The sequence below is a fragment of the Vulpes lagopus genome, chromosome 23 (assembly GCF_018345385.1).
Source record: "Vulpes lagopus strain Blue_001 chromosome 23, ASM1834538v1, whole genome shotgun sequence".
Lineage (NCBI taxonomy): Eukaryota > Metazoa > Chordata > Mammalia > Carnivora > Canidae > Vulpes > Vulpes lagopus.
The window spans coordinates 10,977,789-11,004,874 of record NC_054846.1 but is presented as its reverse complement, the minus strand read 5'-3'; the positions used below and the strand labels follow the sequence as shown (position 1 = coordinate 11,004,874).

The 27,086-nt window shown below is 38.8% G+C and overlaps 1 protein-coding gene across 7 annotated transcripts in view; it reads left to right on the top strand.

Moving 5' to 3' along the window:
• The window catches only part of GUCY1A1 (guanylate cyclase 1 soluble subunit alpha 1), a 61,938-nt gene extending 55,619 nt beyond the window's left edge, over window positions 1–6,319 (top strand). For all 7 annotated transcript variants that reach the window (XM_041738123.1, XM_041738120.1, XM_041738119.1 and 4 more), the window contains one exon: window positions 4,488–6,319. In XM_041738123.1, the coding sequence (XP_041594057.1) occupies window positions 4,488–4,689 (202 nt within the window). In that variant the 3' untranslated portion in view covers window positions 4,690–6,319. The remainder of the gene's footprint in view (window positions 1–4,487) is intronic.
• The last annotated feature ends 20,767 nt before the right edge of the window (window positions 6,320–27,086 follow it).

Here is a 27,086-nt window from a genome sequence, read left to right as displayed (position 1 = left end):
GATATATTTATGAAATATTTGTAAATTTAGGACACAGAATACATACCCAACATGCACAAAAAATCCTTAACTTTAGATATTACCTTTCACTTCCAATTTTAATCAGTAATTTAGAATGCTTCTATGTCATGACAGTTATACATTCCTTTATTCTCAGTGTCATGAGGAGTTTTATTTTGGGGGACAATTTTCTTCATTCTTGTTTGATTGTACTGAATTGCAGAAAGCTGAGACAAGACTAAATATTGTCCAAGTTTCAGGTCAGTGGATTAATAAGTCAAGTTTATGTGGTGATTCAGGGATCATTAAAGACAAAAATGGCAGGTGGGAGATAAAAATGGATTCTACGCAGAGTGGGTGGGGAAGTAGACCCAGGAACCCCTGGTTGCAAGAGAGATCTGAGAATCTAATAATAACAGAGAAGAAGGACTTGAATTTTATAAGGGGAAGGACAAAGAGAAGAAAGAGAATAGGAGAAAGATGACAGAAAATAGGAAAGTTGTTGCAGCAATCTGGGGAGAAAGCTGTCTGGTCGAGGGACAGTAAAGAAAATCCCCACCATGTGTGGACAGCTGCCCGAAACCATTGCTGCTTTTCTTGGGTCTTATCTCCTTCAGCCTCTCATCTAAATGGTTTTATTTTTGCAACCTGTTTTCCTTAAAGATTCCAATCTTTTGGGAGCACCTGGGTGGTGCATAAGTGTCTGACTCTTGCTTTCGGTTCAGGTTATGCTCTCCAGGTGGTGATCTCAAGGTCATGAGATTGAGCCCCGAGGTGGGCTCCTTACTCAGCACAGATCCTGCTTAAGATTCTCTTCTCCCTTTGCCCCTCCCCTCTGCTCGTGCTCTCTCTCTCTCTCTCTCTCACATTAAGTAAATAAATCTTTAAAAAAACATTCTGATCTTTCCTTAAAGATGATATCATGAACATTTCTAACTCCATGACACTCTAATTGTGTTTATCTGTAGGTTTCTTTAAAAAGCATAGAATTTGTATTCAGAAAGCATGCCGTACAGTCCTAAACATAGAGCTTTCCGGATGTGTCATCCTGAGTAAACCCCTTAATAAAATCAAATGGTATACTTTAAGGCCACTTCTAGGTACTGAATATTTTATATAAATTTAAATATAAGGTTATGATTGTAAATACCGTATTTAAATAGGAAATGTTGGGTTGATGTGAACAGAAAAAAGTCCTTAATTACCTATCATTTTATGTGTTGCCATTTATCAAACCTTTATTATTTTTATGCATTTTACAAATGCACTTTATAAATTAATTTAAATGATTAAAGAACATAAAAGAAAACATGACATCCATACGGCCAATACTAGTATTTAATAAATGTCAGTATTTTGTCATTTTTGTTTCAGATCCCTATTTTAAAAAACAAAAATGAAATATTCTAGTCCCCCCACCCCGTTGTCTGACATGCTGGACTCTGTGCCCCACAGGGTTTGTGGGGGCAGCTGACAACATACATTTCCTACAGACAGGCAGGCTCCCAAAGAGAGAGGCAGAAAGGCACTGAGAAGAGAAAAGCACGCTCAGCAGCTTCTCCCAAACTCACCAATAAGATTTGCTGCTTCGGTTTACCAGGAAAGAAAGTGGGCAGAAAGAGGCCAAGATTGTAACTCTCATTTAGGTTCCTCCAGGTGGTAAAACAAAACCAGAGAAAAATAGATTCTCATTCAACCTGTCCCTGTCCTTTCATGATTTGCCTTAAATCTGCTGAATATTATGTTTTTCAGATTTTTTTTTTTTATGAAATGTAAACCCAGTCCATTTATTTAAATTATTCCTGGGACGCCTGGGTGACTCAGCGGTTAAGCGTCTGCCTTAGGCCCAGGGCATGATCCTGGAGTCCCAGGATCAAGTCCCACGTTGGGCTCCCTGCATGGAGCCTGCTTCTCCCTCTGCCTGTGTCTCTCCCTCTCTCTCTCTATGTCTCTCATGAATAAATCCCACCACAGTCGGTTTCAGTCTACAGATGGTTTTAATTGGCTCATAAAATTTCTGAATGTTTGGCTCTCATAAGCCAGTCAAAAGCCAGGTCTAGCATGTCACTATATGTGCATGTCATATAATATGTATTCTAGAGTATGAATAAGCATGTATCTCTATAATATACCTACAAATGGTATTCCCAGATCATAGGCTATATCCAGTTCAGCTTTACCTAAGCATCAATCAGATGTCCAAATTGGTCTTACCAACTTATATCCCACCAATAGTAGATGAAGGCTTCTGCTCCCTAAATGTTACCAATGCGCTGAGTGTTAACTAATAGCTAATTGATGCTTAACCAGTCATGTTTAGTCTATTTATTTAATCTTTACAAGTGTCCTAAGGGACCTGAACTGTTATGACTCCATCTTAAAGGCCAGAAAACTGACATCCTTGCTGCTATTCCGACCTAGATCTCCCAGACTTTGAAGTTTATACTTTTAATACTATGGCATTCTGTAACTTTTCATTATATATTAACAAATGGTATGCTTTATAAATAAGAGGCTCTCAAATATTTACGGATCATGACTAAAGCATTATTTCATAAGTTATTTTGCAGATTACATATTTATTGATGAGTTTTTAAAAATTAGCTCATTGAATGCTCACCTGTTCTTTTCTATTGAACGCCTCCCATTTTTGAGACCTAGATTTCTATTCAGTTGGTTTCTTGAGTACATAGAAGGATGTCACGGTACCAAATCTAATGTGACACCATCAGTCTATTACATTTAGACATGATATCACAAACTGAGGAGTAGGAGGCCATGATCTGGTTGGGCAGATACAATAAGTGGTTTTCTGTGGAACTTGGTTTAGGGCCCAGAACTGTCAACATTTTCCATTTTGAATGCATGTGCCTGAATAATAAGTTAGAAAGATGCTTATTAAGTATGCATTTGACAGAAAGCTAGGGAAGCAAATAGAAAGAGGAGCCAGTAACTTCATCAGTAGGATTGGAATTTAAAATGAATTTAACTCATATGTGGAATTTAAGATACAAAACAAACAAGCAAAGGGGAGAAAAAATAGAGAGACAGTCAAACCAAGACATAGACCCTTAATCATAGAGGACACACTGATGGTCACCAGAGGGGAGGTGGGTGGGGGATGGGTGAAACAGGTGATGGGGATTAAGGAGGGCCCCAGATGTTATATGGAAGTGTTGAATCACCATATTATCCTGAACCTAATATAACACTGTATGTTAACTAGCTGGGATATAAACAAAAACTTTTTTAAAAATCAAAAATAAATAAGCACAAAAAAATGAGTTTACCATAATGGACAAGTAGTTAGTAGCAAATAGTAAAATATGGTAAACAGATAAATTTAGAAGAAATATTTCCAGTACCAGATAGTAAGAAAAGTGTCAATTTGTACAATTAAATCTTCTTTTACTCTTACCTACTTGGAATTCATAAAAATTCTATTGAGAGATTCAAATGTCATTCTCATTATTAATTATTTATTTCTATATCTATATCTATCTTATATAGAACTTTTCTTTCACAACTTCTTGCCCTTGATTACTTTTTCAAAATATTTACAAAATAAATGAATCAATAAATGGACAATGTCTTCTTTTTCAACTTAGGAAGCCTTATTCTATAACACTATGTTTATTCATGGGTTTGGGGTTTTTCTTTTTTTTGCTATAATTAGACTTTAAAATTATTTTCCATTTTTCCCACTACCGTGAATTTACTGTTATATGAGTTATTGATTATATCTATGATTACTTTTCCTAATATGAGTGAAATACATTATTTGGTAGAATATTTTTGTTATTGTGAATTGATTTTTCATTGTTCTTCTGTGAAGATGCTTATTAAAATAATTAGGATCTTTCTGTCAATCACCCTGAAAATGGTTGGTTTATTACAGAGACGGTCTCCAGCTTTTGATGGTTCAACTTAATGATTTTTCAACTTTAAAATGGTGCAAAAACTATATGCATTTGGTAGAAACCATAGTTTGAATTTTGATCTTTCTTTGAATATTGATCTTTTCCCTGGCTAGTGATATGCCACATGACATTTCTGTTCCCAGTCAAGGGCTAAACAACAGATACATTTACAACCATTCTGTACCCATACAACCATTCTTTCACTTTAAATAAAACATTGAAGAAATCACATGAAATATTAAATATTTTATTATAAATGTGTTATAATAAAAAATGTGTAGGCTGTGTGTTACAGGATTTTGCCAACTGCAGGCTACTGTAAGTGTTCTGAGCACATTAAGGCAAGCTAAGCCAACGTTCTGTAGGTTAGGTGTGTATTAAATGCATTTTCAACTTACAGTATGTTCAATTTATGATATGTTCAGCATATTAAGATGCAACCCCATTATAGGTCAAAGAAGATCTGTACTCTCGGTAATATTCATTTAGTTGGGTTGTTTTGTCTTGTGTAGACAGTTATATCAGTATTAGATGTTAATATTAATGTTTTGATTTTAATCATTTCAGATTACTCAAAGACTGCCCTGGTTTTGTGTTTACCCCTCGTTCAAGGGAGGAACTTCCACCAAACTTCCCCAGTGAAATTCCTGGAATCTGTCATTTTCTGGAAGCTTATGAACCAGCAACAAATTCAAAACCATGGTTCCAGAAGAAAGATGTTGAAGATGGCAATGCCAATTTTTTAGGCAAAGCCTCAGGAGTAGATTAACAAAATATGTATCTGATTATTAGTCTTTGGGTTTTGACTCCTATGAGCATGTGTGGAATCTCTGAAAGCACTTTAAGATTGAAATGACTAAGAGTAGTATTGAAATTTCAGGAACTAAGTCACGATCTACTTTTCTTCCACTTAACATGACAAAAATGTATTCACTTCAAGTCTTCAGAGGAAAAAAAAAGGAAAGAAACATCAAATTAGGGGGATATTTCTCTTACTGTAACTATCACTTACTACCTGTACTCGAAATTCAATACATTGTACATATATCAGGTAATTGTAGTGACCTGACCTGTGCAACCTGATGGAGTAACCTGCAGTCTTGTGTCCTGGTGGAATGCCATGGTTGTCAAAGTGTATTTGTGATTGTGTTGCCTTAAAAAAAGCTTTCCAAATAGAAATGATAGTCTTTGATACCATAAGCTCTTTGCACCTTTCAGCTCTGCATTTTATTATATTTCTTCATTTAACTGGTGGCATATGTAATGAAATAGGTTGAGTATTTTTTTTCTGTTGCACTTTTCCTTTTTTAAGAAAATGAGCAATTATGGGTTAGATGCAATATGAATATAAAATAGTTCTTCTATAAATATCAAAAATTGTTTTATAAAAATATCTGCCATAACATGATGTGTCATATCAATAAATACTGCCTTTTGTTTGACATTTTTCTATTCTGCACTTTTAAAGGCTATTTTAATTCATATTAGCAATTTAATTCGTATTCATTTGTTTCTGTAGCATAACATTCGGGATAAAAGAGACTTCTAGCCTGTATTAAAATGCAATAACATCATTCTAATTTAATTAGAAGCAACATGAGAGTAAAGTAAGAGTCCAGGGGATATACCATAAAGCACGGAAATAAGACATTAAAACACACACAAACACACAGAAATTTGGATCTATTTCAGCAGACACCCTGCATTGTCTTGCTGAGCTGTACAAAGTTCCAATGAGAAAATCTAAGTTCAGAAGTGGGAAATGAGATTTGTTCTTTTCGCTAGTAGCTTATTTTTAAATATTTGTGTTGGACACTTTGGTGTGTATATATGTCCTAAGAATCATCAAGTTTTTTTTGTCTAATTAAGTACACATCTGTGAATTTTTTTATTCTAGTTGAATTATCTCAATGATCTTTTTTAAAAAGAATGTTAATATCAGTGAAGAAAACGATGCTGTGATTTCATTATGGAAATTCTTAAACATTTTTCTGGAGCTGGAACTTTTATTTTTAATGATATTAGTCTAAGCTCTCTGAAGACCTAAATAACATACAGAGTTTGGTTTGGGATAAGGATCTGATTTTAAAAAGAGTTCAATTTCAAGGCAGGAGAAAGATGAACATTATAATTTTTAAATCAGTATTAGCAGAGCCATAGACACACTAGCCTGGTGATCTCAGGAATGAAAAGTCATTACTGATTGACCTCTAGTATCCGAAATTTACTACAACAGATACAACGACAATTTATTTACTAAATGATATCCCAACATCTTGAAGCACTGACTGAATCTTGTTAAATACCAATCCTATTATCGGAAAGTATTATAGGCCTTGGGAAAATAGAGTTATAGTCTCACAATTATATGAAATTAATAAAAGCATTTTAAAGAAAAATAAAGACTTCTATACATATTTCTTTCTAGAACTGAGCCCTTATTACAACAAAATGAAACGAATTAAAGGAAATTGGAAAGCATAAAATAAAATGTGTTTATCAAATTTTTAAACAGACCCCAACTGGGTACGAATTTGTGTTCCAAGTTTGTAAGTGAATTAAATGTTGGCAACTTGAACTCCAATAAAAAATATATATTAAAAATAAATAAATAAAATAAAATTCAAAGAATATTTTCTCTGTATACACACACACACACACCCAATGGAAGAAAATGTAAACAACGTGAGTTAAAGATCTACAGGAATTCCTTGCACTTTTCTTATAACTATTCCATAAGTTTGACAATTTATTTAAATAAAAAGTTACCAAAAATGTAATTTCGCAAAGAAATTAAATTTTCTGTGATAGATGCCCTGGGCCAGCCTACAAAGGGTCACTAATTATGGAATACTTTATGGATCTTAAGTAAGATGAACATACATTTCCATGATAGACTATATTCAAAATTCACAGCATGGATGCTAAAAACAATTAAGGAGCCCTTTTTTTCTCTTATCCATGATGCAGGGTAGCAATTATGGAGACATTTTTAAATCCAGACCACTGATAGTAGCCAGGGACAGAAACTCTAAACAGTAAGATTTCAAGAAAAGTAAGGGATCAAACTAGCAGCTCTGAAGTTAGGAGTAGAATTAAGGATGATGGGTAGAATGGACAGAGGGTCTATGACAGATTTGGGGGCTGAGAGTTTTGAATATTGTTGCCAGTTTAACTATTCTAAGAAGTAATGTGGGTCCCAAGAGTGATTCCCAATCAGCCTGTGTCTCTGAATTCCAGGAACTGTTCTTTTTGTTCTAGTCCTTTTTTTTTTTTTAAGATTTTATTTAATTTATTCATGAGAGACACACAGAGAGAGGCAGAGACACAGGCAGAGGGAGAAGCAGGCCCCATGCAGGGAGCCCGATGCAGGACTCAATCCCGGGACCCCAGGATCACACCCTAGGCTGAAGGCGGCACTAAACTGCTGAGCCACCTGGGCTGCCCTTGTTCTAGTCTTATTGTTTCCATCTGTGGCTTCTTGTTCCTTCTATATCTCAAAAGAAAATGATTCATGCTGTTCCCTGAGTATGAACACACAGGTGTGAACATAAAGATGGCACGTCCGGTACTGGAATTTCATACTACTCTAAATGTCATTAGTCCTTCAGATCCTTTGGTCAGAAGGAAAGAAAAATTGCTTTAACATTTCACCAACCTCTCTGCCAAATGACTTCTCGCTCATATTGCCAATCATGCCAAGGCAGACCCTTCCAAGCATGTCCCATGGTTATGTTAGAAGCAGTCATAGGATGGAACAGGGTGTTCTGTGGTGGGTCTAGCAAGTGAAAGAAGTGAACAAAGGGGAGAGTCTACTCCACATAGTGTCTGGGAGATAGACATGGCTCCCTGAGATTCCCCGGCTGGAAAATGCCCAACTGGAGCTTTTCATGCAAAGCCCCAATGAAGTCTAGGGCTATATAATGCTCTTAAGCAACTTGCAAGTCCCTGTTAAAACGACAGTCAATGGTCCCAAAAAGAATGGGTTAATGAATTCTTATAGTAGTTTCAAGTGCATGGATTTTTTTTCCTGGATAAATCGTTATTAAAGAGTGAAAAGGAATCTCTCACACACACTCATCGGGATAGCTGGATAGATCATTAACCTTTACTGAACAATAAAACTTAAAGTACATTTTGCCTGATTGTGCACGTCAGTGCACTCTTTAGATGGTTGTCCCTGGAAAGTTAAATGACGGCAGATTTGAAGGGTGGAAGGATTGGGAATATGATGGGTGAGAGAGATGGAGGGCAGATCCTGGAAAGAGCTAGGCCGGGGTGTTAACAATTCCTGTGTTGAAGGACTTGCCATCCTCTACAAAGCAAGAACTCAGTGCTGCAGAGACCATAGAGAAGTGCAACCTCCTTGTCTAAATACAAGCTAAAAGCAAGGGCTGCCTGCTTCACTAAGCAGAGAACACCAAAATGTACTTTAATCAAAGTTTACAGTTTTAATATGTACATTTGTGGTTAGGATTCTTCTCAAAGCCTGGGACATCTTTGTGTTCTCTCGCGAGCAGAGGAAGAATCACTCCTGTCCTGAAAAGCCTAAACTTATGGAAGTAATTAGTCCTTCATAGTTTTTGTTGCACTCAGTTTCCTTCTGCTGTTAGCACATTTGCTTCCAGATTCTAGACAAAGTGCAGCTTCAAGTGCTTCTTTTAGTAGGTGGGTGATGTGCACTCATTTGATGTTCTTACTTTCAGTCACTTCAAACGTTTTACATTTTGTTGCCATCTATATATTTCCTGTGAAGCAGCTTTGCTCTTAACCTTTCGTACCTGCATCTGTTTTAACTGGCTCACAAAATCGACATACTTTTTCATCCAAAGCCATTATTCCTCTACCTATGCCCATTTCTTCTATTCAAATGGTATCTGCAAAAATAAATAAATAAATAAATAAAACATTTAAATAGCAGAGGCTTCATAAATGCATAGATTCCCATTTTAAAAAATAGAAATAAACTAAACAAAAAGAAAAAAAAGTGATATTCTGAAAGCCAGGCTTCTTTTATCAATATCAGTACACACTCCTCTCCATCATAATGAAGTTTATTTCAGGAAAATGTTAATATTTTAGATTTAAACACTGGGACAGAAATCAGGACAAAATTTAAATGGCAGATTTGGATTTCTCAGATATTCTGGTAAAAGATTTTGGATAAGGTTGTGCTTCCTTTCAATTTTTTTAGTATTTAATGTCAAAATATTACATTGCAAATAAACCTTACAGATTGTGATGAAATGTGCTTGGCAGAAAAAAGTGACTATGCATAACGTCCAAACCTTAAGTAAGGTATCTGCTAAGATGGTTGTTTAGTCTGAAATGTTGCCAAAGCCATTTGTATTGAGGAAAGAACTCTGAGGCAGGCTCAGAGAAAATTAAAACAAAGCGAAACAAAAAAATGTTGCTACAGAAGTTGGACAATCCAAGGTATTACACAGTGGGAATAAGAGGGGTAAAATTTAAGCCTTCTGGAAAGCTATAGTGACAGTGGTCATGGAATTCTATGCCCTCAGGAATACTGCTGCCCAGTGCAGCAGGGATATGCAGCATCTCGGCAGTGTTCAGTCACAGTAGGCTGCCTTCTTCCCCAAATAAATTGTCGTGGAAAGTTGAAGTGAATAAAAATATATTAGTATTTGAGAATGTGCTGTTCTTTCACCTCCTCCCACATGTTAATTAAAGATGCCTTGCAAAATCTTATGACAACTTGATATTCACTCATCTAAAGCAATGTTCGTCAATCTTTGGATTCCTGCACACTACTAGTAAAATATTGTAGTACACTGACAATATATTATAAACACATAAGCATAAATGTAATATTACTAAGATTTATGATTTAAAAATATAATATGCTGTCCCCAATCTGATATACTATGATATAGGGAAAAGCTTATTTTATTTTTTAAATGAGCATGAATACAATTTAAAATTCTAGTGTTTTTTGGTTTTTTGTTTTTGTTTTTTTTTACTTAGCCCCAGTGGAAACTGCTGCAATAGCCTAGTGGGTCTTCATTTTCACCGAGTCACATACAACTATGAAAACTGGATAAAAGAGGAGAGACACAGACCATCATCCTTCCTAAAATGTGCATATGACCTGTACCCTAAGACTTATCAGTATCTCCAGAGGTTTGGAGGTTCCCAGCATTCTACTCCTAGAACACCCCAGGAAGGTAACATAACCCTCAAACTTAAGAGCTTTTTATCAAGAGAGGAAAAAATGTAAATAATATTTGAAATAAATGTATAACTAGGAGAAGTTGGTGACTTTTGCCTTAGGTGAAGCCACTTTTGATTTTTGAGGAATAAAGAGAATTAGTTTATTTGGTTCTATTCTGTGGAATGATTCATGGAGCTTCACATATAGGCAACTAAAATTTTCTTTTCAGCATATCAACCTATTTTCCTCCAGTTTTTGGTAAAGATACATTTCTTTTTCTAATTTAAGTACTACTTTTCATTTTTCTTCTATGTAAAATAGAACCCCCGTTGGACCTTGCATTGAAAACCTTCTTGATACTAACAACACTCCTTTTATTATTACTTTCACAGTCTTTTTAAGTAACACATTTATTTTGAGTTCTGCTTTGGCCGAGTTGCAAAGTCTTTCAAAAAGTTATCCTGTATCTCAGAAGCTTGTTAGATATTGCTGCCACGTAACTATTGTAATGAAAGTGTTAAATAATAAAAAAAAAACTTTTTAAAATTTCAAATGAGTGCTGTTTAAAAAGAAAAGTGAACTGTCGAGTCATATGAAAGCAATGTTGTTCCAAGCCATGCAAACACATTTGTTCTGATGTAGGTCTTGTTGCTACAGATGTAAGAAACTTCCAACACAACAGTGTGGAAAAACAGGACCAACAACTATTATCCCTTTTCAAAAATTTACTGTCAAATATGGCACTAACATAACCAAAATGAATTTCCTTAGATATGTAAAGTTCCTATTTTCAACAAGACTACTATCCAAGTTTTTCAAGTAACTATAAAATCAAATTAAAAAAAAAAACTAAACGGAAGAATAAAACTGTACTCTGGCTATCCAAGTGTAATGGTTAGTGGCACAAGCTCTGGGGGGCAATTTGTCTCAGCTACATTCTGCTGAAAAACAACTTTCCATCACTGCCTTTTATTTGGTAGGGAAACAGAAGCACAGATTGCCTTTGGTCTACATTATCTTTTCCGGATGTTTGTCTAGGAAACCGCCTTTGAAAATCAAGATGATGTCTCCCTTGAGCAAAAGGGCAGGCATATTTAGTGACCATTATAAAAAAAATTGTGTTCCTAAACTCAGGGCTTCTTTCTTATAATGCAACCCATTGTGTGTGCAGGGTCGCTTGGTTCTCTTCACAGTGTCCTGTGGAATTGGGGCCCAGGGAACCAGTGCAAATTACAGCTGAGGCTCTCCGCCTGCTATCATAGTTGTGAGAAATGAAGTCTTTAATCTCTGCCCCAGGAACCTGCTGCCAGCCTCCATGAAACTGTGGCAGTTGAAATTGTTAATTTGCAATTGAACTAAAAGCTCACTCCTCATAGTTTTTGACAGTTTTAGCAATGAGGATGGGATCCTGACAGAGAGATGGTTTCCTGGAAGAGGGAGTATAAAGATGTTGCGGGCTGATGAACAGGTTTTGAGGGAAGAGTCTATGGGAACCAGTGACAAGTATGGTGACCAGATCATATGGAGGATTACACATGGTCCGCAGGATTATACATGGTCCTCCATTGTGTTGCCTGCTAGTGAGGAAGAATTTGGAAGGAATTTGCATGTCAAGCATCAGAAAGGAGGTTCAAAGCCAGTTGCCTAAACTGTGGCTTGGTTGTTGGTTGTAGTCCTCCAAGTGAGAAGACTTCCTCCCCAGCCAGGGGGCCAGCCTCTAGTCTACCTCATTATCGTAACTGAGGCAAAGATCAGTCCTGGCTTAAAGGATGTTTCAGGCCCTCTCTAGACAATGGTTACTGGGAGGTACATTTATATTCACAGCAAAGGAAGAAAATCTGCATGCCCAATGAGCATAAACCAGGTGAATTATTAAAATTTCAGCTAGTTCACTTGGGGAATGAGCATGCTAGATGCACCATGCTTTGTTAAGAAAGGATGGCAGCAGCTGGGAAGTCTTTGTTTCCTAAATTCCAGAAGAATTCCCGATCGGTAGGAGCAGCACGTAGGTAAATGTTAGTAACTTGGGTGCCCCGCAACTTTAACCACATCTCGGAGCTACAAGGCCCTCCTCTGAGCGTTCTGGTGATTACAGGCCTTCCTCAGAAGCCCTCCTTGAGGTTTAGACTTGTCGCCTCCCCAGAAGAGCTACTAAATGACTCTTACTATCAAGCCCCTATTAGTTTGCCACTAGGCTCTTGTCAAAACCGGAAGCCTTAGCCCTCAGGATCTTGAGAGTGTCCAGCCTGATATTCCACTTCAGAGTAGGTTGACTCAGACTCAATCATTAACGAGGTGGGACTGGCTCCCAAGCTTCCCTTGGTAAGTAGAAACAGGATGATCAAGCACGCAGCTGGCCTGACCCCAGGGCCACCTCAACCTCACATGGAAAAGTGGCAGCTGTCACTGTGGGGGGAGCTATTCGGCTGCCCACAGCAAAGCTACTGGTTCAATGGATCCCTTGATTCACAGAGGTTTCCTACATGTCTGGGCCTGGTTCACTGATGGTTCAGCTAAACTAAAACCCACTGGTGCCCTAGTATATTTTTTACTTATTCTTGGGTAGTTGCTAATGTCCTAGCTTTTTGGACTGCTACGTATCAGCAGACTAAAGATACCCCTCCCTGGGGCCATGAACAGTCAAAACAAATTATAATTGCTGAATCATTCATGTAATTGCCTGTGATAAGGACCTGTTCTCTAAAGATATGGAATAGAACCCAGAGACTAAATGAAACTGCACCATTCAGATTCCCCCCATCCCTACCCTGGATCCATCACTGTAGTGAACATAGCAACGCGTTCACCATCGTAGGTCAGGCACAACAATATGCGTCAGCCCTTTGACCCCTTCTTGAAGCTATCAGTGGTGCATCACCAATGTCGACACCTTTTTTGGATCACAGTGCAGCATTCCAGCTGGATCAGCTTGCTGCAGTTATATTATTATAGCCCTTGAAAATAAGCTCTGTATTGTTTTAACATTCTTGGAACATTTATAGTCTAACAATGGTGTACTTTTTATTGCCAGAGCTACTCAACAATGTGCTGATACTCAAATTATTCAACTCCATGCTTCCTACCACCCTCTGGTACTTGTATCATTGATCACTAGAAGGAATTTCTCAAAAATTGCCGAAAATTTTTTTGACTCTACTCTCGTCACCTCCCCTTGATTTACACACCTTAATAAGGAAGCTTGATTACTGAATGCAGTAGGCTAAAGGAAAGAATCATCTCGTCTAGGCTGCTTCTTGGGTAATGAACAGAATGAAAGGTATAAGGAGCTGCTAAATAGACCTTTTTTAAAAATTCAAGACTTTGCTCTGGCTTTTCTTGGGCATGATTTTCTTTCTGTTCCTAACAGAAATTCGAGGCCAGCATGGCTATCCAGCCTCTGGGTTGGCAGCCCAGATACCATGGGACATAGAAATTCAGACTTAATTTTGGGTTTAGCCACTTGGATTCCCTTGTTGGGTTAGCATAGTTCTAAATCATAGGATGACTTCTTGATTAAGTATAATTTTTACTGAGTCCTCGCTTAGGCCAGAGAGGGGGGAATTCATACAATTTCTCTAAATTTTATTTTAAAATGCCCTTGTTGGGGCAGCCCAGGTGGCAGAACAGTTTAGCACCACCTTCAGCCCAGGGCCTGATCCTGGAAACCCAGGATCAAGTCCCACGTCGGGCTCCCTGCATGGAGTCTGCTTCTCCCTCTGCCTGTGTCTATGCCACCCTCTTTCACTCTCTCTCTCTCTGTGTCTCTCACATGAATAAATAAATAAAATCTTTTAAAAAATGAAAATAAAATAAAAATGCTCTTGTCATTCACCACCTAGCCTTTCCAAATGAATGGTCTGGGTGAAATTAGGGGAAGATTTTTAAAAGGTGAAGTTATAGCTACTAAAATAGGACCCAGATTCATGATGATGAAGGGGAAGCTATAACCCTGGCCCCTGGTGAGTGAACACATTGACCCCCAGGAAGTGTGGCAGAGGGAGGGATATTAATGATCTTTATCATCCAGAGCCATCCCTGGATCCTTTCTCATAAAAGAAAATGCTTTCATTTGGTTCCAAGCTGTTTTAAATGCCTTAAATTGTGCTGACTAATGGCTTGCCATTTCTTATGAGACAACTCTGAACATGAATTAATTACCATCCCCTTAACCTTACTGAATCTATCAGACACAGCAGGGGATGGCTCCAGCACATGCATATCCTACATAAACCATCTTTTCCACTCCATTCCTGTAGCTGCTGCTCAGTTATTTAGTGGATCGAATGAATACCACTGGCTGGCGGCATGGATCCATGGGACAGGTTGGGCCAACTGCACTCAGTTCTTCCATTAACAAAGACTAGACTTATGTATTCAAACTGAACTGGGAACCCCACTGTCTACGAGCTTTCTGGGAAGTGACAGAGGAGGCATTATCAACCTGTGCCTCCTGACTAAAGTAGGTTCCACTTGAGAGATCTCGAGAATGGTAAACACCACTATCTTCTTTCCAGGGCCGCCACATGCGACTTGGGACTGTCCTCCTCATGCATTAATTCTGAAAACACAGTGAATTGTACTGTAGAGGTAGGGGTATGGAGTAATAAGGAAGGAATATGACACTTTCAAACGTTCAATGTAGTGCCAAGAGTAGGCACCTGCAGAGGACTACAGAGGTCTCCCCAGAGTAGGACCACTCTTGATTACTCAGGGAAACTTCCTGGAGGGATAACGGACTGACTATTCACGCATACGCTGCAAGCAGTTGTCCCTGTGATGGAAGTCACACGGGTAGAATGGTGCAATAAAATTTCCCCCAGCTTTAGCTGAAGTCAAAGTTGCCACGTAGGCCCTCGAAGGCTTCACACCCAGACCAGTGAGCTGAGGATTATGGATGATGATAAAATTGTCCTAGCCTTTCCCCCTGTAGGTCAAGGTGGAGTCTATGCAATCTCTAACATGACCAAAAAACTTAAGGAGAAAGCCACCTGGCCTTCTAAATTAGACCTGGTGGTTAATGGGGCTTTTTCAGCTGTTTGGGTCTAGGATTCCAGGGCAAGATTGAGGTCACTACTTCAGCGTGGCCTCATTCTGCTGCACGGTATTGTTGATACTAGCTATAATTAAATGTTATATGAGCCAAATTGAACATATTTGGACTCAGTTCTTTCAATAAAAAAAAAAAAAATCAGAGTGCTATACTTAAAAAATTCACCAAAAGCCAAGATGGCATAGAAACTAGGAATGAATAATGTTGGGAGATAATTTTCCATGGGCCCTTCATATTTATGCATCTTTTATGACCAGAGGCTCTGACTACCTTTTTCCCACACTATCTTTTTCAAGGATGTTTGTATAGCTAACTACCTTGTAAGCTACAGATAGTATCTCCCTCTGGAACAAAGGGAGGCATGCCTACAGTCCAGGATAAAAGACTCAGGGTTCCCCAAGGTCAAGGTTCCTATGTTATAATATAACCCAGGTGCCTCCTGGCCCATTTTGCATCATCCTGTGGGAACTGGGACTTTAGAAACTGGCTATTGCTATTGCTGTGAGTAATACAGTCCTTAGTCACTGTCCCAGGAGTCTGATGTTTTCTGCCAGTAACCTTGGAACTGCCTCAGGCTAACTGGTTAGCTTGCAAGTAGGAAAAGGTTAGGACAGAGTGCCAAAATTTAAAAATTAGATGATTCTCCATAGAAATCTAGATCATAGATCTCACTAAGGAATTTCAGTGTAGTTAGCATTATTGGCTCACAATTTATCCTTTCGATGAAAGGCTGTCCCTGAGTGGAAGCTGCCTCATTTGGGCTGGAAAAATATCTAGCTCACCGCAGTCCCCAATATCACCTTTTGTCTTAAATGTTCCCAAACGGTCTCATCACTTTATATTACTTACCCAATCCAGTGGGCTTTAGAGATTATGGCTCTTGCATATTTTACTAGAAGAGCAAACCTGCTTTATGAAAATGATGATAAAATGGAATATTCATCGTGTCAAAGGAGTCTTTCCTTTATAACTCATAACTCATATTAGGATTTCATTAAATAGCTACCCTTGATACATTTAAACGTTATTTGATTTATGGTCTTCAGAACTATGTAGCTGTCACAAATACAGTTTCTATACCGTGAGATTTACATTAGTGCTGCTCTCTCGTAGTTCTGATAGGAGAGAGCTGTGTGTATTTATTCAAATTGTAGGTGGCACAGGGTGGTGAGTTTGCACTCTGGAGCTGGTCCAGTAGTACAGACATAGTTTTGGGTTCAGTCCCCAGAGAGTTGTTGTGTCAATAACTTGAATATTATGACTCATGTCAAACTTGCCTGATGATTTTGAGACCAGATAAAGTCCCAGATTACACCTTTGCTTCCTGTTTACAGAAGAAGTAGTCCTATTAACTGGAGTCTGGATTCTTAACAGAAGGGCAAGGCATAGGCCCACACCCATTAGGATGGACAGAGTATAGGGGAAAGAATTTCCTCAGCTTCCTGTCCTGTAAAGGCTGTATGTGGTACAGGAGGCAGAAATATTACAAGGGTGAGCAAACCAGTCTGCAAGCCCCCAGCTAGTCTTGTGTTATTTAAGGTAGGCTAACCCGCAAATAAACAAAACCCAGAAGGTTAGTAGCCCACATGAACCCGTTATCTCTTACATAATGGGGGGGGGTGATGCTTCACTAGTCATCCAGGATCCAAACGGACCCTCTAATCTTCAGCTATACCCTGAGCATAGCTACCCATTGGGCAAATGGGAAAAGGAAATGGGAATGTTTGTGTGGCGAGTTGTTATGTTCAGGCTTGGGGGTAACACATGCCCCTTCTGCTCACAGTGTGAGTTTAAGCTAAGTGACGTGGCCAGCCTCACTGCAAGGAAGGGGAAGAAATGGATCACTTGGTGATGGGCACTGTTCCTGGCACAAGGACTTATTGAGGATGTACTCAGTACCAGGCAGTGTTCTGTACTTTGCGCCACATGTCACCTGGCAGTTCCACATAGTCAGGAAAGTGAATGTTTTTGGACAAATTATACCCAACTTCAGGTCTGGGAGTAATGTAGGATTGAGAGTAGGTGATAATGAAGGTAGAACCTTAATGTGGCAGTGCATCTAAGCCTCCAAGGGAAGACTGTGATGTCCTCTCTTCCCTCTCCCAGAACAGGACAATCATTGTTGATGCTCTCTGGATTTTGTCCATCATCTGCTGATCCTACTGGACCAGGGTCCAGAACCCTTTATCCCTAGGGAAAGATGAAACACATTCGAGTGAAGAGCAAAAACAAAACAAAACAAACAAAACAAAAACAAACAAACCCCTCCCTATTATAAACTTGGATGGTTCCCAAGTGAGGGAGGTAGGACACCTCTAAAAAGAAACCCAAATAACGGGTCTTGTTATAATCTGGCAAATGCAAGGAAATGTCTTTTCCTCACAGACCGTTTATGTGAATAGTGGGGTGTCACTACACTTTGGCTACTGTTTGGGCTATGAAGGGATTTGGGACGGGCTCAGTCTCCTTTAATCAGATGCTCTGACCAATCAGTCCTTGCATGCTGGTTCCCTCCCACCCAACAAATTGCACACTGAGGGCAATTTTTTTTTTTTTTTCAGGACAGGTTTTACCCTAAGAGCAGGAATCTTGCAGAACAACTGCTAATGGGAGCTCATCACTACCAGAGCTGGAAATAGTCTGTACAGAACCTTCTTGCAACTGACACAACCCACATAAGAATCTCTTGTAGTTTTTTACGGGGTGTTCCCTGCGCCTTGGGTGTCATTCATTTTTCAACCCTGATACCAATTTGGAGGAGACCAAAAGTGCCACGCATCAGGCTTTACCTGAGAACCAGACAGTGGATCTCTAAATGTGGACCACTTGCTTTAGAATCGTTGGATTCCATATGGATTTCTTGGTAAACATTTCAATCCACAGTTCCCCTATTTCCTGGACCATAATGATATTCCTAGAGGCAAGGAACATGCAGCTTCTTTGAATTCCTTCTACCTTGCTTGTTCTACTCTCCAAGGAAGGAAGGAAGGAAGGAAGGAAGGAAGGAAGGAAGGAAGGAAGGAAGGAAGGAAGGAAGGAAGGAAGGAAGGAAGGAAGGAAGGAAGGAAGGAAGGAAGGAAGGAAGGAAGGAAGGAAGGAAGGAAGGAAGGAAGGAAGGAAGGAAGGAAGGAAGGAAGGAAGGAAGGAAGGAAGGAAGGAAGGAAGGAAGGAAGGAAGGAAGGAAGGAAGGAAGGAAGGAAGGAAGGAAGGAAGGAAGGAAGGAAGGAAGGAAGGAAGGAAGGAAGGAAGGAAGGAAGGAAGGAAGGAAGGAAGGAAGGAAGGAAGGAAGGAAGGAAGGAAGGAAGGAAGGAAGGAAGGAAGGAAGGAAGGAAGGAAGGAAGGAAGGAAGGAAGGAAGGAAGGAAGGAAGGAAGGAAGGAAGGAAGGAAGGAAGGAAGGAAGGAAGGAAGGAAGGAAGGAAGGAAGGAAGGAAGGAAGGAAGGAAGGAAGGAAGGAAGGAAGGAAGGAAGGAAGGAAGGAAGGAAGGAAGGAAGGAAGGAAGGAAGGAAGGAAGGAAGGAAGGAAGGAAGGAAGGAAGGAAGGAAGGAAGGAAGGAAGGAAGGAAGGAAGGAAGGAAGGAAGGAAGGAAGGAAGGAAGGAAGGAAGGAAGGAAGGAAGGAAGGAAGGAAGGAAGGAAGGAAGGAAGGAAGGAAGGAAGGAAGGAAGGAAGGAAGGAAGGAAGGAAGGAAGGAAGGAAGGAAGGAAGGAAGGAAGGAAGGAAGGAAGGAAGGAAGGAAGGAAGGAAGGAAGGAAGGAAGGAAGGAAGGAAGGAAGGAAGGAAGGAAGGAAGGAAGGAAGGAAGGAAGGAAGGAAGGAAGGAAGGAAGGAAGGAAGGAAGGAAGGAAGGAAGGAAGGAAGGAAGGAAGGAAGGAAGGAAGGAAGGAAGGAAGGAAGGAAGGAAGGAAGGAAGGAAGGAAGGAAGGAAGGAAGGAAGGAAGGAAGGAAGGAAGGAAGGAAGGAAGGAAGGAAGGAAGGAAGGAAGGAAGGAAGGAAGGAAGGAAGGAAGGAAGGAAGGAAGGAAGGAAGGAAGGAAGGAAGGAAGGAAGGAAGGAAGGAAGGAAGGAAGGAAGGAAGGAAGGAAGGAAGGAAGGAAGGAAGGAAGGAAGGAAGGAAGGAAGGAAGGAAGGAAGGAAGGAAGGAAGGAAGGAAGGAAGGAAGGAAGGAAGGAAGGAAGGAAGGAAGGAAGGAAGGAAGGAAGGAAGGAAGGAAGGAAGGAAGGAAGGAAGGAAGGAAGGAAGGAAGGAAGGAAGGAAGGAAGGAAGGAAGGAAGGAAGGAAGGAAGGAAGGAAGGAAGGAAGGAAGGAAGGAAGGAAGGAAGGAAGGAAGGAAGGAAGGAAGGAAGGAAGGAAGGAAGGAAGGAAGGAAGGAAGGAAGGAAGGAAGGAAGGAAGGAAGGAAGGAAGGAAGGAAGGAAGGAAGGAAGGAAGGAAGGAAGGAAGGAAGGAAGGAAGGAAGGAAGGAAGGAAGGAAGGAAGGAAGGAAGGAAGGAAGGAAGGAAGGAAGGAAGGAAGGAAGGAAGGAAGGAAGGAAGGAAGGAAGGAAGGAAGGAAGGAAGGAAGGAAGGAAGGAAGGAAGGAAGGAAGGAAGGAAGGAAGGAAGGAAGGAAGGAAGGAAGGAAGGAAGGAAGGAAGGAAGGAAGGAAGGAAGGAAGGAAGGAAGGAAGGAAGGAAGGAAGGAAGGAAGGAAGGAAGGAAGGAAGGAAGGAAGGAAGGAAGGAAGGAAGGAAGGAAGGAAGGAAGGAAGGAAGGAAGGAAGGAAGGAAGGAAGGAAGGAAGGAAGGAAGGAAGGAAGGAAGGAAGGAAGGAAGGAAGGAAGGAAGGAAGGAAGGAAGGAAGGAAGGAAGGAAGGAAGGAAGGAAGGAAGGAAGGAAGGAAGGAAGGAAGGAAGGAAGGAAGGAAGGAAGGAAGGAAGGAAGGAAGGAAGGAAGGAAGGAAGGAAGGAAGGAAGGAAGGAAGGAAGGAAGGAAGGAAGGAAGGAAGCCACCTGCATTCCTTGGCTCATGGCAACTTCTTCAAATCACTCTCACCTCTACCTCTATCACCACATCTTCTCTGACTTTGATGCTTTTGTCTCTCTCTTATAAGAACCTTTATGACTATATTAAGCTCATTCAGAGAATCCAAGATACTCTCCACATATCAAGATCCTTAATTATGTGTACAAAGTCCCTTTTGTCATATAGGGTAACATATTCACAGGTTCTGGGGATTAAGACATGGACATTTAATGGAGAGGGAGAGGGTGGGGAGGGGAGGGTATGATTCTGCCCACTACACATATCAAATATTACATATGTGGGAAGGGCCACATCACAGTTCAGGACTCCCTTTTCAGTTCACAGTTCTCTCTATGGTACCATGTCTTTTCATATGGGACAACTCTTGACTTCACTAAAATCACCTTTACCCAAGTTACTCTGGAAAAAACACAGATTTCCATAGCAGGCCAAGAAAGTAGGTCTGAGTGGTCTTGGAAATTATAGGCATTTATTAGTGGCCTTTTTTTTTTTTATGAGACTTTTGGCAGAGTTGAAAATGAAAACAATGAAAGAAAGAAAGAAGAAAGAAAGGAAGAAAGAAAGAAGGAAAGAAGAGAGAGGAAGGAGAGAGGAAGGAAGGTAGGAAGGAAGGAAGGAAGGAAGGAAGGAAGGAAGGTAGGAAGGAAGGAAGGAAGGAAGGGTTCAGTTAAGTGAATACACATTATTTCGGCAGATAAAATTTAAACACAGAGCCCTGGGTGGTTTGATTTTCATTCCCTTAGGATAACAAAATGGAATGACTCTAGACTGCTTTATTCTGCTGACTTTGGCTTCTGTCTGTAGGGCTGGAGTGATAGAGGCAGGGATCAGGAAATCCTGACTCTTAGTCTCTATATAATGTCATTTAAGATTCAAGTGTTATCTTACCTCATGTTAAAATGGACTATTTACATTTTAATGAATACATTTCTTAAATGAATTGTAAATTCACATTTGGTGGGTATTTACTGTGTGTCAAGCGCTGTAGTATTTCCTTTACATACATTATCATATTTCATCTCCACAATTGCCTTACTTCACAGGTTTAGACAGTTCAGTAGCTTGTCCCTAGTAGGGCTAAAGGCCAGAAGTCCTATGTAGCCCATTCTCATATCTTCTTTGTGGTATTTTCTCACAAGAATATTCATAATTCATATAATTCAGACAGAAAATCATATAATAAAAATAGCAAATCCAGTGTGCATTAAGTTGTACTATATATAAAAAGCATTCATATGTATCTACCCATTTGATCCTTACCAAAATGCTATAGAAGATATAAAAGTTACTATCTGTAATATCTTTGTTTTAAAGATAAGAAAAGTGAGGTTTATGTCAATTCCCTCTAATTTACATAGCTCATTGCAGATAGTTTGTCTTTTGATTTCTCTTTACTCTATCAAGCATTATAATAACCAAACACAAACTGCTGATTTCTCCAGATAGCTAAGGGAAAAGGATGATGTCATAAGGAAAGAGCTATAGGTTTGGAATCTAATGATCTACCATGGGGTCAATGAGTAGAGCCATGGTCTTTATCATTGTACGAGTCCCTTACTCCTCTGTGCCTTGGTCCCAACATCTAAAATGATCAAAACCATCTCCTTCATGGACAAGGGCAAAATATGTGTGAAAGTACTTGGTAAACTGCAAAGGTTATTTAGAGGCAAGATTTTTTTTCTTTTTAACTAAACAGCGTTAAAATCATTCTAGTAGAGCAAATGTTGTTTCACAATCTAATCTTTTCAGTAGGGTATAGATGCTTCTCAAGTGAAACATCATTACCAGCTTAATGAATCTTGTTAAACCAGTTTAGAACTTTTTGTTTCTGTATTCCAGTTTGATGTTCTTTGTCATGCGGGGAGCCATCATATAGGTACACCAGAAATCATAAAGATCCTTCAAAATGCATTCTTTTTTTAAAAAATTTTTATTTTTATTTTATTTTATTTATTCATAGAGACAGAGAGAGAGAGAGACAGAGACACAGGCAGAGGGAGAAGCAGGCTCCATGCAGGGAGCCCAACATGGGACTCCATCCAGGGTCTCCAGGATCACGCCCTGGGCTGCAGGAGGCGCTAAACCGCTGCGCCACCGGGGATGCCCTTTTTTTTTTTTTTTTTTAATTTTTATTTTCAAAATGCATTCTAAATGACATTTTATTAAATACTTATGTTTTGTGAACATACTCATGATTACATTCAATGAAACTGTTTTACTATAAATGTCAATGGAAATGAGTAATATTTTATAATGTCATGGGCTAATTTTTTTTTTTTTTTATTTTTTATTGGAGTTCGATTTCCCAACATTTAGTATAACACCCAGTGCTGTCATGGGCTATTTTAACTTCGTATGATACTGATTAAGTTCCCATTTAGAAAAAAAAAGTTCATGCTGCACATAAGTGGATCAATGGACAATCTACTTCCTTTTCATTGTTTTTATTCATGTTGTATTTGTTAGAAAATGCATAACATTATTGTATCTTTTAGTTATATTTCCATTTCATTTTCAACAAAGAAGAAAAGAATATCAATATGAATGTCAACAGACACAACTGTTGGGAAGAAAGAATTTCCTATGCCCTCAAGATCCTTCTAGCTAGACAAGAATCAAATTGACATGAGACAGATTAACAGGAGAAAATCAAACTGAATTTCATACACATAGGGAATCCACATATGAAATTCCATGACTGTGAGGCAACATGAGGCTTATAAGAGCTAAGGAAAGGGGTAGGAATCTGAGGATACAGAGGAGAAAGATCATTAGGAGAAAGGTGAAAGGAGATGTTTGGAAGACAAAACAAATAGTTTGCCTACTATGATACAGATAAGTAGCTTATTTAAACAAGAAATCTCTGTTAATAGTTCTCCTCCTGGTACCTGCAGGCAGTTGGTGGGGGGTATGTGGGGTGAAGCTAAAAAGTTTTTTTCTGAATCTGCTGGGTTTTATTTGCTTTTAACTCAAAACAAGATTTACATCCAGGTGGCCCATCTTGAGGCAGCCTCCCTTGGCCCCTACACAGACAAGGGATTGTCTAGTTGTCACCTGTCACTCAGTTCTTCTTATGTGAGTCTTTGGCTTATTCAATTACTAATGCCATATAATCAGTAGCAGAGCAGTGTAGCTCTTTAAGGTTTATGAGAAGCCTTCAAACATGTCGCATTTGATTCTCCTAGTACCCTAGTTTAGGAAAGTGGGCCAAGCAATATTATCACCATTGTAAAACGGAGAAATTAGGACTCAGGTTAACTTGCCAAGTAGTAACTGACAAGGCTGATCTAGATCTTCTAATTGCCATGTTTCAGCTCTTTTTGCTATGCATTCATTGCCAGTCGATGCCAGTTAACTCCAGGGCTCGTTAAGCCTACATTTCCATAGGGGGGCTAAAGGGGTTTAGACAAATTAATGGTTGATTTCAAAAACAGCAATAACAGCAACAACCTCAAAAATAATATTTGCTGATAGTTTCTCGGTGCATAATGGTTGCCACTCTTGTTTTAAGCATCACATTTGTATTAACAATTTGCTATTCACAATAAACTTGTGAAGTAGGTACTATTTTTAATCTTCTCAACACTGGAGTGTATTGACCTACTATTTTTCCCATTTTATAAGTGATGAAACTGTATTTAAAGAACCGAAGTGACTTGTCCAATGTTAATACCACTACTAAATCACGGGGAGGGGGCAGTCTGACTAAATAATCTAGTTAACTACTTCACCATGTTGTCCTCAGAGCTGGCTCTGTTCTTTGTTGATTTTTTTCAATAAAGATAAAAAGAGAAGTATTCAAACAAATGAATCAGCGGTTCATTCTCTATTATTTCCTTTTGTATCAGTAATACTCAGTCATGTAGCTGAACATAGACTAGAAAAGATCAACATTTTAATGTAATATCTAGAGGTGTTTACGAATTGTGAACTGTTTTGGAATAGACATATATAGCTCAAGTACCAAAGGCTCCACAAAGAAATATTAATTGGGCTCTGAACCACGCAGGTTAAGAAGCATACAAATATAAATCAAATCAGAATTGTTGAAATTAAGGAACATGTTGCTCCATGAAATGATCCAAAAATAGAAGCCCCGATTCCATGGTAGAAAAAACTGGCAAAACATCAAAACCTTGAAAAACACATGCACAGACCTGAAAACACCCTCCAAAAATGTGTTCCTTTTTGCCACTAACCTAAGGTTTATTATTTTTGTATCTCTGGAAAAGCCTTGAAAACAACAGTTACAATACATTTAATATTTAACTTATGTGACTAATTTATTGTTATTAGCTAAAAATGAAAGTCATGTTAGCTGATATTTCTGAAGGCCATATATTGCCTTTTTATTTATTCATCTTTTACGAATTGAACTAAGCTTCAAATAGTGTTGTCTTAAGGGCTGGCTAAGAGATTCCTTAAGCTCCTCCTATTCCTACAGTACTAATTCTTCTTCTCAGCATGGGGTATACAGAGAGGAGGGTATCATGAAGCAAGAATTCCTGTCCCCTTCCAGAATCCTTCTAGCTGGACCAAGAGTCAAATTGACATGAGACAGATTAACAGGAGATGATCAAATTTAATATCTTACATATAGAGAATCTACACAGACATAGGAATCCCAAATATAGTGGGGAGAATGAGGCATATTTGTCATCCTGAACTAAGGAGAGGGGGGTATTGGTCTGGAACTTGAAAGGAAAGGAATATGATTGACAGGGCAACAAGAAGAGCAGATGTTTCATAATTAGACGTTTGCCCTGGCATACAGATGTATCACACAGATAACATTTATGTCTGCTATTAACCCTTAATATGGGAAAAAAATCCCCAATTTAGATTCTTCTATGTAGTTAAGGAAAGGGTAAAAATTTCTCAGGTATCTCTAGAGTCTCAATTCCTTCAGCTGGAATAGTCTGCATGCCAAGTGGCTCATCTGGAGGCAGCCTGCCCTTGGCCCCCAGGGTTCCCTCTTCTGAAACTTTAGGAAAGATGACCTGTTATACTGTTTCATGTCCTTCAACTAGTCCTTTATTTCTGACAATAGGTCAGTTCAGGTAAGTTCATTTCAGGAGGCAGTGATGCAGTTGTGTTATCAAAGTTAGGCCTGTGGTTCAAATAGTCAGATATTAAATGAGAGGTATTTCAATGGAACGAAAGGAAAACAACAGTTAATGATTAGATCAAATTATAAACCAGTTCCTGAGTTCTCAAAGGTAGCCAGTCAAGATTTCTAGATGTCAGGCTCCAAGCGTCTTCAGATAGAGTAAGGGCAGGCAGTGGTAATCTGACCAATTATCCCAATTTGTAGTTTAAATATCTCTGGGGATCTTGTTGCATGGCCCACAGAGGAACAGACACAAAGATTGTCTATACAGGCATTATGGTAGCAATTTCTCTGAAATTTACATTTAGTTGTTTATACTCAGTTTGCAGGGCTTCAGGAAAAAGGGTAGTTTTAGCTCTCAAATGATTTCAAGTCAAAAAGAGGGGGGGAAATCAAATATTAGTTTAGAGAGGTGTAGCCAGGTATTGGAGGACACTAGAATAAATCAGGAGTTAGTTCAGTTTATAATGAATAGTATCAAAATCTAGTATCTACAAAAATGGGCTACTGAAACAAATTTTTGCTCTATAATCACTCTCATTTCTATCAAAGATAGCCAAGTTAACACTAATTTGCAAGATAAGTCTAGTTTCAAAAAACAAAAACAAAAACAAAAATTGGCCTATTTCCTTAAGTCCTGCAAGAACCATATAGATTCTTTAAAAACTTCTTTACTGGAACTTTTCATTAGGATCCTCTAGATTGAACTTTTAACAGCCTCTCGAGGCCAGAAGCCAAGCCAAATACTTGCCATCAGACTATGTCCGCAATACCTATGGATTTGGGTGAATTCTTTTCTTCTCAAGGTCCTCAAAGTATTGTTTCTTACACTTGCCAGGAATTGACCTTCTTACTCACTTGGCAAGGCTCTGGGAAATCTAAAAGCAAGGTACCAGGCTGATATTTCTGAAGGGCTTTATTGGTTCCATAAAGCTAAATCTGATTGTATCTGATTGTACTAATCTCTCTCTCAAATATCACATTCCAGTCCAAGCTTTGGTAGCAAAACTAATGCGTTCAGTTGTATCCTAAGAGATACAGATTCCTATTGAACTTATGCAAATAAATATTTTGCCGTTAAAATTTTAAGAATATTAACAGTTTTTGAGTTCTGGAGGGGGCAGATAGGAAGCAACATAAATGTTTCAATTTGTTCACAAAAGTATATTTTATCAAATCACTGTCAGTTTGCTTCAGACAAAAAGTTTTCTTAAATCAAGAAAACTAAAGCATTTTTGAAAAGTCAACAATGTTACAAACAAAAAGTTATAAAATTTATAATTATCTTCCTTAGTTTATTCAAGTCCCATGATAATAATTCTTATTCCACTTGAATTCAGTTTTTCTGGTAAAATGAGAAATGTAACCTATTTCAATTTTATGATCTTAAGGCTATCAGAAACGTGTACTCAAGAGTTCTTCCCATGAGTCTCACTGAAGATGAAACAGGTCCATAGGAAGCTTTTAATAAGAACATCTGAGTAACAGTGTAACTGTCCATAAATGAGAAAAGACTTAAAAATGGCTATGCTTAAAGAGCTGATTCGAGTTCATTACAATGCAATTGATAAGAAAATCTGATTATTTTGGTGTCACATATCACTTCAAGATAATAGCATACCTGGTTATTATCATCAGCTTTCTAGGTTTTTTTTTTTTTAAGGATTTTATTTATTCATTTGAGAGAGAGAGAGAGCAGACAAAAGTACTAGTGGAAGAGAGAGGGGGAGAGGGAGAGGGAGAAGTAGATTCCAGTAGGGATCCAGGCATGAAGCTCCATCCCAGGACCCTGAACTCATGACCTCAGCTGGAGGCACAC